The following is a 14,180-nucleotide window of genomic DNA, read 5'->3' as shown; positions in this document are numbered from 1 at the left end:
TACAGGCAGCATTTCAGAATCTAACCAAGAAGACAATACCTAGCCCAAACTCAGAAACAATGTAAAACAAATCCTCCTTCATAATTACCTTTAAGCTGAACTTCACCTACACTTTCAATTACTTTTCAATGAACATATTAAAAATTAGACTAATTGAGACATTTTTTCAGTTGGTATCTGTAAAACTTAGCACAGAGCACAATCTCTGTTTGCCTTCCAAAACCAAATGCTTTGTTTGATCAAATAAATGAATGAGTAAGCAAGGTTGCAGGAAGAATGAGAGTGAGTAAACAAATCATTACCTATAAGTGAAATCTAGCCAATTTCATTCATTCATTCATCATGTGACATTTAATGAGCATGTACTACATAAAATAATTCATTAATTCATTCGGAATTACCATATTTTGCAAAATAGCAAAACTGAATTTCCTTAAAAATATATTTTAGACTTCTCATTGATTCAAGTTCTCCTTCTTTCTATTAATCCAAATCATGAGCACATACCTAAAATCACATTGTGTCTTTGTTTATTCTCATAACTATAGAAATTCCAATTAAAAAATATAACTCCAACCATTCAAATATTTTGTTTTTAAAATCATGATTAATTTCTAAATGTATGAGAACGTAATTTCCAGCCATCATATCTGAGATTATAACCTTAAGCCTAAAGAGAAGCAGTTAACTCTCTTAATTACAGGGAACAAACTGATGGATACCAGAGGAGAGGTGGATGGAGGAATGTGTGAGATGGGTGATGGGGATTAAGGAGCACATTTGTTGTGTTGAGCACCAGGTGAGGTATGGAAGTATTGAAATCACTTATATTGTATACCTGAAACTAATATGACACTGAATGTTAATTAACTAGAATTAAAAACAAACAAACAAACAAAAACTTAAAAAACCAAATCAAAACAAGAACAAAAAAGTAGTTAACAGGGTTGGTTTTGCTCAGAAAATTAAAACCAACACCCCATTCTTTATCACCTGCCTTACCTTGTCTAGGGAAACACTCCTATCTTCTTAAGCACAAATTCCAGCCCCTGGGGCAGGTATGTAGTTAGAATAATGATTTAGAATGAGTCACTAGTAGAAAGAGGTGTGTGATTTGCTTGGAGCTAGAGAATGCTAATAACAACAACAAAGAATATAGTCTGGCTTCTTACTCACAGAATTTTGAGGGTAAGATGAAAAAAGTAGACTTGAAGTATACCTAAAATAATCACTTGTCAATTGTGATATCTAAGTTAGTATCTGACATGCATATCACGGCCAATGTCCAATGATTACTTTTTCAGTATAATGGTCAGATGCCAAACATTTCCCCATGTAGTAGGTCCTTTCTCAAGGGCACAATGTGGTCCAGTCCAAACATAGGTCCTTGGACAGGTCATGGGTTAAATTCACAAAGTTCGAAAGGAGTGAACCCAAACTTTCAAACAGGCACAGAAGCAACTTTATCTTTAAAGTCTTTGAGGCCAAAAGGTTATTCATGGGTCATTTTAGACTAGAGAACAGTTTTGGAGACAGTTGGCCTCCTTCACTACAGTTGGATGGTTAGGGTGAGGGATCGGTCTAGTCTCCGGAGGTGACATTCTATTAAATCGACCTCACTCGGGGGATGCTCTATTCTAATTTGGCACAGGCTCTTTGGGCCATGATAGTGAAATCACTCCAGCTTTCAAGTTAAAGCTCCAAACCGAAGAGAATCCAGTTCATTTTTGTAATCATAGTCAACCCTCAATTATTTATGCATTTGGTATAAAGTAGTATCTTCAGTAGTAAAATGATAATTTATGTTTGACTTCACAGCATGTTCTATATTTGGGGTTTTTCTTTTGTTTTTGGCAACATCAACAGACTTATTTTCCTAATTAGTTTGACCCTGATTCAATGTTACAATTAACATTCTCTGAGCGTACCCACACATACCCACACTACTCACCAATTGATGGTGGGGAGAATGCCCAGAAACATACTGAGGGATAGGCAAAGGTGGTCTGAGATTATGTTTTTGCTGCCAGCAATTCACAAATAGATCATCTGGATCAATAGGGACTTGGCTGTACTTTTAACCAGGCACTTCCAAGAGCCAAATAATCATATTAGCTAATTCCCATCTATAAAAATATATGTAGCCTCTGTAATTACTTATTTAACTAACTGCATCCAGCACACTGAATATTTTTTTTTTTTTCCTCCAACAGGACTACCTAGTTTTACTGTTTATGCTGATTCAGCTAACAAGATAATTGCCAGATCTCTCTAGTAGCCGCTCCGCAGATCTGCCCAAGCTCTCTCTCAGGCTTGGAGGTACTGGGGAATGTAAGTGGCCAGAGTCAGCCCTCTGCCTTGTCACTCTGGGGAATCAAGTGCAGCTTCCCTGGATTTCCTGAAAAGCCTTCTAGACTTTTTCCCTCCCCGCCCCCCATGTCCCCGTGGCCCACCCACCCATGGCGCAGGCGCTGGTGGCGGCTCACCTATCTTCTCCTCGGCTTGGCTGCTCTCCACAGAATCCGTAGGAGGCTGGGCTGTTGCCTTGGCAGCAGCATCCTCTGCAGCAGGGGTGGTGGCAGCAGCAGCAGCAGTGACAGCAGCAGGCACATCGGCTTGTTTAGGCTCCTCCTTGGCTGGGGCGTCTTCGGCCTTGGAGGACGGCGAGTTGTCAGTGGAAGCTTTAGTGGCACTTTCTGTCTCAGCAGAGCCGGCCTTCTCCTCTGAGGGGGCAGGCGCCTGGGGGGCTGCCTGCTCTGTGGCAGCATCAGGGGCGCCCTCCCCCTTCTTCTCCTCCGAAGGAGTTTCGCCTGCCTTGCCGGATTCCTCAGGCTTGGGGCCCGAGGCAGGGACCGCGTCAGTGGGAGTGGGACCTTCTCCCTCCTTCTTCTCCACGCCATCGGCCACGGGGGCTTCCTCCTTCTCATTCGCTTCCGCCTCAGCAGCTTGGGCATCCCCCTTCTTCTCTCCTTTGAGCTTTTTCCTTGTTATGTGTCCACGGAAGCTAGCCTGAATTTTAGTCGCGGCCTTATGGGCTTTATCTTCAGGTTTGATGCCATCTTGTTCGATCTTTTGGTCCTCATCGTTTTTTTCAACCTTTGTGGAGAAGGGGGAGGGGTTTAAAAAAAAAAAAAAAAAAAAAACAGAAGAAGAGGTGAAGTGATGTTCTGTTCCTTCAGATCACAGCACTCAACAAATATTCATTAAGTGATTTCTTTTGTGTCAGGCTCCATATTTGAAGTTAAGGGATCAACAGTACCCTAGATGCGAATCAAGTCTTTCCTCTCTCCTTGATGGGGAAATTGAGTAGAGCACAGATTATCTTATGGGAAAACTAATGTCATTTTGGCCTTTCAGAATCACGGGCGTTATTTTGTACAGATTTCTTGCCCCAGCTTGATGTTGCTCCATTACCAAACTTAAGCCAGCCTTTTATTTTGGGGATGTAACTTGATCACTCAAATTACATTCATCCTAGGTTTTAATCCAAGAGCTCCAAAAGATATTGGGTTTCAGAGTTCCTGAAAGAGAACTTGTGAAAAACCACATGATGGTTTAGAAATTATCATGGGAAAGTCTATTGGTTTCCCCAAGATTTCAAATCTGGTCAGGAAATCAACAGAAGGAGGCACAGAGTATGATAAATAAAGGTTTAGACAACAGATCCATCAGGGTTTAGTGCAAGATGCAAATGAGTTTCAGGGCTTGGAGAGATTTGTTCAGAATGTGACCACTCAGAATGCTGGTCACAAAATGATGCCTAGTTTCACCTGTGTGTGTTCTAACATCAGTAATCAACATAGAGATCTTCAAAATTTGAATGCATAACATGGCCATTATTTCTGAGTTACAAAAACAACAGAATAGAAAACACTGTTTCCACATTTGAAAGAATAGCATATATTCACTGAATCACAATTTCTTATTCCCAAAGCAATTTAAACCTAAAATTAGTTTTATATTACCATTAAGGGAGTCATCCTGATACTGAAGGCAAGAGACTAGAATACAGGTTTTTTTGTTTGTTTGTTTGTTTTTTGTTTGTTTTTTAACATTTGTTGTAACATTTATAGAATAATATGTGCTGTAAATAATTTTTTTCCATAAGGAAATTAAATGAGAAGATAGGGAGAAAAGGTATAGTCATGGAAAGAAATGCATAAGGAAGTACACAAAATTCTATATAACTACATTGCTCACCATGGTACCCTAATATGGTTACTTATAGTCTCCATTCACTTCGTCCTTTAACTTTGGAAATTTTAACCTTTGTACACTTGTGTGAGCACTGTTCTAGACAATGAGGAAATACAGTAGTGAACAATGCAGCAAATTTTCTTCAAAAGACTAATAATAGAAGAGTGCTTATCATGTAACAAGTCCTGTGTTTGGCCCCAGTCTTGGCTTTGGCCTGATCCTGGCCTTTACTCTAGTTTAGGAGGTAAACCACAGCAGGCCAATGCAAGGGTATATTTTCTATCTGTCATACCCACTCTGCCCCAGTGACCAAGATCCTGTGAATCATGACGTGCGTCTGTCTGACATCCTTTGCACAGGCATGTGGGCCTGTTGCTATGTAGGTTCATCAACATGCTAGTGGATACACAAAGGTATTGAAAATTGGCCACACATGAGAGTAAAAGCAGGACTGACAATTTTCCAGTAAAATTTAAGACAAGTTTCTCTTCGTCCTCCGTTAACAGTGCTTGTACCTGTACATAGTATGAAGGAGTTCATGAAAAGCATTTTGGAGAGGCCCATTCCTCTCCCTTCTCGTGGGGCCATGCTGCGACACTGTTAGGTTCTCTGATGCGCTACTACCTTCCCTCCATCCTGCTGCTTTTGATAACTCCTACTGGGAGGCACACAGCATAATCTGGGGCACAGGAGCAGCTGTCCCTGCCAGGAACTCTCAGCTCAGAGATGGAAGCATAACCCTGTTAAATTAACAGTTGTGAATAGAGCACAGAGCCAAGATGTTGTTAATTTATTTTACTCTATCTTGAGTTTTCTGAATGAGGCACAGTCTTATATGATAGGACATCTGCACTTGGGCATTGATGCCAAGTGGCTCTTTAATACAAATACTGCTCCTTGGAGAGTAGACAAACCAAATATTTCAGAGTGGGCAGGTGTGCATAAAAAAAGCTACAATTTTACAGTCCCTTTTTTTCTTTAAGAAACACAAAGCAAAGGGGATGAAACTTTTAAAAAGCTGGAAACATAAAAAGAAGGAAGCTGAGACTCTGCATGCTATAATGAAGGAAACTTCACATGGATAAAGCATGAGCTCCTCTTGATTTTCGCCCGACTGGACCACTCTCCTTCTCTCTCTCTTTTTCTCTTTTAATTTTTCAGATTATCTCCCACTTTAACTTTCCAAGTGATCAGGGCTGGAGGTTTGTACATAGCATTTATGTTAAAATATCTATTTAGAAGGACTCAGACTATGGTTGGGTGCCAAGATCGTGGGATGACCTTCACTGGAACAATTCAAGAGCATAAGGAGGGGCACCTGGGTGGCTCAGTGGGTTAAGCCGCTGCCTTCGGCTCAGGTCATGATCTCAGGGTCCTGGGATCGAGCCCCGCATCGGGCTCTCTGCTCAGCAGGGAGCCTGCTTCCTCCTCTCTGCCTGCCTCTCTGTCTACTTGTGATCTCTCTCTCTGTCAAAAAAATAAATAAAATCTTAAAAAAAAAAAAAAGAGCATAAGGAACACAAGAGAAGAAGGGGTAGGTAGGAAGGGAGAGAATCAGGGAAGAACAAAGTTAGGGGTGATGTGAAGGCAAATCTTGTAAGAGCTAGGCGACCAAATAGGCAGGTAGAACCAAAGAGGTGCTGAAGGTATTCCGTAGGCTTGTAGCTCATTCTGGAGAAACTGCTGGACCACTTAACATCATTAGACATTTAGAGAAAATGGATTTTACAGATTGGTCAGAAAAAAAAAAAAACCTTACAAATGTTTTGGATAGAGGGAAAGAGGCAATGGAAGGAGAGGGGAAGAGAGAAGAGGAGAGGAGAGGGGATGGAGGAAAGGGAAGAAACCAATCTAAGATAAGGTCAGACTTAAGTGATTGAATAAAAATATCCAAAGAAAAAATACTTTAAGTAAAAACTGGGTCTTAAGCTAGAAAGTACTAGATTGTGAGTGTGCATATCTTTCTTTTGTACTTGAAATTGATTCTATTAATATGACTTAAAATACAGGTAATACAGGTTATTTTCTGATAAAATTCCTTTCAGAATATTAGAGGTAACTGGACTAAGAGTATATTTTCTTGAGAGAGAAGCAAGAAAGAAGAGGATGTTTCCCAAGAGTGGCTTCAGGATAATCCCAAGGTGTCAGGCCACATAGATTTTTTCCAACTGGAAATAGAAGACCTAACCCAAGACAAAGGTCATTTGAGCCCAGAGAAACCAGAGGCCACTCAGCAAATTCAGCACAACTCTTTCAGTTTCTAAAAATGGCTCCGTGAAGTTAAGTGACTTGCCTAAATTTATAGCATAAGTGAGTCAGTGGCCCACCTTGTATTTGAACTCCAGTCATCTTCCCTCCCACCCAAACCCAAGTCTGATTTTATTGCATTAGTAACCTGGAATAGCTTAGGCTTTCTTGTGACAGATAATCCACAAAGCATCATGTCAACACCACCATTCACTTATTCATTTAACAATACTGAGTACCTATGCTAGGCAATATGGACACACTAGTGAACAGATGGTACTGTATCCACCCACATAAGATTCTTTTTTAAATATGCTTTTTTTGGGGCCAGGGGTGGTGGGGGTGGTGGAATAACCTCATGCTGCCTTTACAATCAGTAGTTTCCCAGGGATTCACATTAGACATCTGACCTTATGCCCATTTTATAAAGTAAGGCCAATAGTCTACACAGTGAGTTATAGATGAAGTCTGGAGAAAAGAGGATCCTGGTATTCAGTTCACAAGTCTCCTCAAGAAGATTTACTTTGGGGATGACTCCTGGTTCCGTTGAAGAGCATGCAACTCTTGATCTTGGGGTTGCGAGTTTGAGCCCCACATTGGTTATAGAAATTATTTAAAAATTAAAAAAAAAATAAACATTTACTTTTTCAACTCAGTCCCATGACAAACTTTATGCTGAGCTCTGAGGTTTTCTGAGGGAACTTCAAAATTCTTTCATTTTTTACATGGGATTGTTGCTATCTGTGAATTAACTGAGAGGACATTCCAATGCAGTGCATTATATGTAGGAAGAGTCTCACTATAAGTAGCAACAACTTTTTCAGGAATCTTCACTTCTATAGCTTATTGCTTTTATTGACCAGTTTGTTTGGGAGCCTTGTAACTTATAAAGTCCTAAAGATTTCAAAATATGTGAAATCTCTGCTTTTCATCCAATGCTGAAATCTTGAATGAATATTGGTCTGAGGATGGATCCCATCATACTAACTCATTGGAATCCAATCAAATTTCTCAACCCATTTGGTGAAAGGGCAGTAATTTTCAACCATATTTATGAATCACAGGTAACAAAGCCAAACATAGATGCAGTTATTTAATATCCAAAATTGTTGCTCTGGTTAATAGTTTACTTTCCCTCTGGGGAAGGTTGGGGGTACAACTCAGGATTCATTCTAAGATGTCCAAACATTTGCACTTATTAAATTGCAAAAGAACTTCAGGCAAAAATCTATGAATGCCTGACTTTCATGACTAAAATAAGATCATCTGTTCAACTGGGACATCTCAATTCATTCAATGTTTTCCAGTTATCATACGTCTACCTCAACCTTCCAAGGCACAGAAAAACTGGGCCTGGTATCTACTTCTGCCAGCCATAAATACTACTATTAAAATACTTCAAAATTGCTCTTAAATGTGATTGAATTATAAATGCTTTTTAAAATCATTTTTGTATACTAATTCTTCTAAGAACATCTTTAATAAATTGAAATATTTTCTGAGCAAAAAAATATTTCTAAGAAGCAAAATCGAAGGGCCAGAGAGATCTTAAGCAACAATTTCTTTATCATACTATAGTTTCCATGCCTATCAGGATCTTATACAATCCTTAAAGGAACCAGAATAAAGTATTGATGATATATATAAAATTTGACAGACATCTAAAATGGCTCACTTTATCTTTATTTATTTTTTATTTTTTTAAAGATTTTATTTTATTTATTTGACAGAGATCACAAGTAGGCAGAGAGGCAGGCAGAGAGAGAGAGGAAGGGAAACAGGCTTCCTGCTGAGCAGGGACCTGAGATCATGACCTGAGCCGAAGGCAGAGGCTTAACCCACTGAGCCACCCAGGCACCCCTCACTTTAGTTTTATTAATAATTTATTGAGATAAAATTCATGTAGAAAATCTCACTTTATTTTTAAGCATAGTTTATTTTAAATATAGATGGCATTTACTTTAGAAAAAAATGTCCAAGCATTAAAGTTCATGCTAAAGTTTCTGTATTCCTTCAAACCTAGTCAAAGATCAGGAATCCAGTGAAATGGCCCTCATAGAGGAGGAAAAGGAAAATAAACCAACTTCCCCCAGTTGTGAAGATAAAATGCATTCAGGTTTCTGAGCAGCTGTAATGAAGAAAGGGTCATTTAAAAGATGAATTAAGGGGCGTCTGGGTGGCTCAGTGGAGTAAGCCTCTGCTTTCAGCTCAGGTCATGATCTCAGGGTCCTGGGATGAGCCCTGCATCGGTTCCCCCTCTCCCTCTGCCTGCCTCTCTGCCTACTTATGATCTGTCTCTATCAAATAAATAAATAAAAACCTTAAAAAAAATGAATTGATGCAGCTGGGTTACACAAGGTTTCCTCAAGGCTCAGTCTGGTTTGAAGATTTAACTAGGGGTGTGAGGCAATGGGTGGGAGGAGCAGAATACAGGTGAGCACCATGAAATTGTGGGTATTTTTGCCAACAACTGCCATCACATTTTTTAAACTCTGATTTTCAGGGGCACCTGAGTGGCTCAGTGGTTTAAACATCTACTCTTGGTTTCAGCTCAGGTCATGACCTCCCAGCAGGGTTCCAGAGCCACATCAGGCTCCTGACTCCTCAGGGAGTCTGGTTCCCCTGGCCCTCTGCCCCTCTCCACCAAAATAAATAAATAATTCTTAAAAACAAACAAACAAAAAACTCCGATTTTTCAGTCCAGAGCAAAGTCCTTTTTCTAAAGTTTCTGGTCAGGTAGGAAATATATAATGACTAAGAGCATGTAAGGCATCAAGAGTGATTTTTGCAAATCCTGGCAGACTGGTAGTGAGTTTTTCCCTTCAGGTTAAGGGTAGTGCATATTACTATAGCTCCAGAGTTATAATACATGAGCAAGAAATGCTTATTGTTTGATGACTAAATAAGAGAACTAAACATCCCTTTTTGAAAACTGGAATAGTATTGTTAACTTTTCAGATAATAGTGATCAAGACATGGGTCTTCAGCTCACTTTCACGTATTAGTTATTGGACACATACTGCTATGGAATACGAGGTGGCAAATGCAACACAGTGGAAGGTGCTACTGGAAGAGAACTCAGTTTCTTTTCAAAAGAGTTATCTTTTATTTTATATTATGTATTTGTAACGCTGTCCCACAAAGACAGAAAGAAGAGGTAAAGGGCATAGGATAATTGGTGGTTTCTAACGGACAAAATTCGGCATGTGAAAGACCTTGCCCATTTTGCTCACAGCAGGATTTCCAGTTTCTAGAATAGTGTTTGGCATATGGTTGGTGTTTGATTAATATTTATTGAATGAATCCAAAATTTGAACGTGTTAGTGTCATTTCAGAAAGATGATGACAGGCAAGGAAGTCTGGGGTTCCATTTTGTCAGCTTTCCTTAAAATCCTTCATTTCCCAGGGATGGAATTCAAGAGCATCTGACTAAAACAGGCATGTGTCCCCCAATACCCGAGTGTGTGACCTCATATGGTGAGGTCGAACACAAAGACAATTACAGAAATGAATGAGTAGAAATCAGACATGAAGAGAGATTACAAACCTATAGAAAATGGCATTGATAATAATTTCAAAAAAGGGGCACCTGGGTGGCTCAGTTAGTTAAGCGACTGCCTTCAGCTCAGTTCATGATCCCAGGGTCCTGGGATCCAGTCCAGCATCAGGCTCCCTGCTCCATGGGGAGTCTGCTTCTCCCTCTGACCTTCTCCCCTCTTATGTTCTCTCTCACTGTCTCTCTCTCAAATAAATAAATAAAATCTTTTTTAAAAATTTCAAGAAGGCACTTGAAAAAGGCAATAAATCTAAGATAAAGACAACTGATTCATAGTTATCTATGAATTGGCTAGAGTCATACCAATCAAATTATTTTTCTCATATATATCTGATTCTCCATTAGTAAAATAGGTGAAAATACACTGAGGATTGTAGGAGACTACTCCCCTTCCCCTCTGTTTATACTTAATCTGTATAATGAGCTCCAGGGCCTATGATTGTGAGCTGGGGATGACTATTAATCCCTTAGTTATTCAAAGAAGAAAGCTCTCCCTCTACAAGCTGCGGAGAGCCCCAAATTGAGATGAGGCACATACTTAATGCTGGTCCATCTATCAGGGCATGTGATAGACAGAATTCAACAAAACTCTTTCAGAAATCCTTTGAGTACAGCAAACATGGTGCCCAAGCAAATACTTGCTTAGAGTCAGGTCTGTGAGGAAGGCACTCCATTCTTGAGCAGTAGGACGAGCCCCTCTGACAAGTTTGTCCACTGTAGTTCACTACCTGTGTAAGTATTCACTACCTCTACAAGGGGCACACCAAAAGGAAGGAAAGGCAGGCAAGGTGAGGGAGACACTAAATTCTGCTCTTGGAGAGGTCTCCATACCTATGGGGACCACTGAGCAGGAAACAAGAGAAACACTCTGCAACAAATGCTGAAAAGACGGCTCACACAGGGGACTGAGGGACTGGGAGGCTTCTCTACTAACACCTGGACAAAGAGGGAGAACAGCAGGCAGCCAATACATTTGGGAAAATACAGAAAAGCAGCCAATCAACAGACAGTCCCTCATACCACCATCACAGGTGAATTGCTCCCAGGTGTGAGTTCCCAAGAGCAAACCATGCCCCAAGCTGCCAGAGAAGCTGCTCAGAGCCCAGCAGGAGGAAGAGAAGCCCTAGGGCCCAGGGAACCTGAAAGAAAACTATCCTCTTTCCATATAGATACACCAAATGCCTCTTGTTGGACACTCAGGAATACAAGACACAATAAGTATTTAAATAAATTACTATATTCTTCCTTTTATACTCATTAGTGATTATTGGTCTTTTACTTCTTTTTATTTATTTATTTATTTGACAGACAGAGATCACAAGTAGGAAGAGAGGCAGGCAGAGAGAGAGAGAGAGAGAGAGAGAGATGGGGGGAAGCAGGCTCACTTCTGAGCAGATAGCCCGATGCGGGGCTCGATCCCATGATCCTGGGATCATGACCTTAGCTGAAGGCAGAGGCTTTAACCCACTGAGCCACCCAGGCGTCCATGGTCTTCTACTTCTTAATAAGCCTCTTTCATAAATTATATTCTTTTTTTTTTTTTTTAAGATTATTTATTTATTTATTTGACAGAGAGAGATCACAAGCAGGCAGAGAGGCAGGCAGAGAGAGAGAGAGAGAGGAGGAAGCAGGCTCCCCGCTGAGCAGAGAGCCCGATGCGGGACTCGATCCCAGGATCCCGAGACCATGACCTGAGCCAAAGGCAGCGGCCTAACCCACTGAGCCACCCAGGCGCCCCATAAATTATATTCTAAGTCAGTCGTACTTGACGTATTTCATTCAATGAGTACATGAATGAGAGAGACCTCTCTCAACCACTCTAATACACAGCCTTCCTCTTGGTCTACTTCTTTGTGTTTATGATTACCCGATGTATTTTTATTTCATTACTAACTGACTCTTTCCTTGGACTATAAATTTTTGGAAAGAAGGACCTTGTCAGTTTTCTACAACACTCAAAACCACAGTAGCTAAAACAGTGCCAGCTCGTGGTTGATGCTCCAAAAACATTTATTTGTACTTGTTGTGATGTGACTCTATGCCACACTGTGCCAGTGACCAGAGGACATGTCCAGGAGCAGCAGCCAGCTGACTGGCCAGGTGTCCTTTCTCCACTCTGGGACACTGACGCTTGGCATCTCTCTCTCTCTCTCTTCTTACACTTAGAGCGAGTATACAACATTTTCAGGTAGTATGTCAATCTAGTCCTCATCATAATCATGTGAGGAACACATCGTTGTGCCTCTTTTATAGTCATGGTAACTGAGGACACAGAAAGGGACCTGTGTTATCCAGCCTCGAAGCGACAGGACCCTCCCTCAATCCTACTCCTCATCCAATGCATTTTAAAGAACGTAGCAAGCCAGGATTTCCTGGTATTTAAGAGCACAGGCTGTAGAGTTCAATGTGTGTCAGGTTGGATCTCAGCTCTGTCACTGAATCCCGAGCTCCTGAGTTTGGCTGGTCAGCTTCAGTGTTCTTACCTATAGGACAGAGCGGGAGAACAAGTCTCTCACACTGGATTGCTGTGAGGATCACATGAGTGAGGGTCACATGAGCGAGGATGACAGATAATGTTCTTAGCACAGTCCCTGTTATGTTCAAAAAGGGCTAGCTGCAACTTTTTCTCATCTTGATCATTATCATTTTCACTATCATCGCACAGTAATTTTTTTTTTTAAGATTTTATTTATTTATCAAAGAGGATGAGCGCGAGAGAGAGATCATGAGCAGGGGGAAGGGATAGAGGGAGAAGGAGACTCCCTGCAGAGCCCAATGTGGAACTCGTTACCAGGACCCCAGGATTATGACCCAAGCCGAAGGCAGATGCTTAACTGAGCCACCCAGGCATACACACTTAATTTCTACATTATTGTTAAACTAAGTTAAGACATATTAATAAGCTAAGTACTATAGAGGCCCAAGACAGGCTGCCCCCAAATGTACCACACTGGCATATTAGTTATTTTGAACTGAAACTACTTGGGAAACAACAAGTTCAAGGACATTCAAGTCCTTCTCTGTCCCCCCTAAAAGCAGGAAACAAATCTCCTATATGAGAAATACCTTCCCTGTACTAAGAAGTAATATGCTATCTTTATCACCAGAGATGGGGACTTTAAAAGTGAGAAAGCTGTTGTTATTATTTTTTTTTTCCCTAACCTATTACCTCAGCCTAAATTCTGCTTAGGATTCCTTTTTAAAGTTCCCAAACACCTGTTGTCTTTCTCCTAACAATTTCTCACAAATTTATCATCTCTTTGTCTAAAATGTATGAAAACTGCCCACCTTGGTCATTTCTTTGGATCTCAGTTTCATTATTGGGCCTCTATGCACATGTAATAAAGCTTTGGGTTTTTCTCTTGTCTCATGTTAATTTAATTCTTAGTCAAGCTGAAGGACCTTGAAATGTATAGGAAAAAAATTTCCCTCCCTACCATACTGATGAGGTTTGGCCCGAGGACCTTATTCATTTCTATGATTACTGGTATCCTTACCCAGGGAGGAGAGAATCCATTTCCTTAACTATCCTCAAAGAGATAAGCAGAAATCTGTCTAAAATGTGCCACAATACTCAATCCACTTCTTTTTATCCTAGAGAAGGGGGGAGGAACTGTTCCCAGTGTCAAGCATAAACCATAATCCCTCTCCTCTGCCACCGAACACAAACCAATCCTCCCTAACTATATCCATCCCTTAAACCTCCACATAGTCCAGCATGTGGTGATGAAAATTCATTCAAAATTCAAGTCTATTCCTTTTCAAAATATATGCCCTTCACTTGACAACCACCCTTACACACACACACACACACACACACAAAGAAAGAGAAGAAAAGAAAAATCTCATTCAGCTGCTATTTCATATATCTATCCTGTGGAGCAAGCTCCAGGCCTTACACATCAGTGAAACAATTGCTTGCATAGGTTCTGAGGGCTATGCTCTTTACTCATGTCCGGTCATACTCCTACCTGATAAAAGTTGTGGATGGAGCTGCCTGACATTTTGTGGGGCTTAGCTTAGGAGCATCTGGTCCTGAGGAGAGAGGGGCTTCATGATTTGGGATTTCCAGCTCTATCCAACACAGCCCCACTGGATAGTTGGTAGAACACCTCTGAAAGTCATTGTACTTCATGTCTAGTAAGGGTACATACGTGTCATCAGAGTGCATGTCATTATA

General features: G+C 40.7%; 1 protein-coding gene across 1 annotated transcript in view; it reads right to left on the bottom strand.

The window, feature by feature from the left end:
• Positions 1-14,180, bottom strand: part of GAP43 (growth associated protein 43) — a 101,935-nt gene that overhangs the window by 43,571 nt on the left and 44,184 nt on the right. Inside the window, exon 2 of the mRNA XM_044251431.1 lies at positions 2,487-3,096. Coding sequence (XP_044107366.1) covers positions 2,487-3,096 — 610 coding nt within the window. The remainder of the gene's footprint in view (positions 1-2,486; positions 3,097-14,180) is intronic.

This window comes from Neovison vison, chromosome 6 (genome assembly GCF_020171115.1).
Source record: "Neovison vison isolate M4711 chromosome 6, ASM_NN_V1, whole genome shotgun sequence".
Classification (NCBI taxonomy): Eukaryota; Metazoa; Chordata; class Mammalia; order Carnivora; family Mustelidae; genus Neogale; species Neogale vison.
Note: the sequence above shows the minus strand (reverse complement) of the source record. Positions and strands in the feature narration are given on the sequence as shown.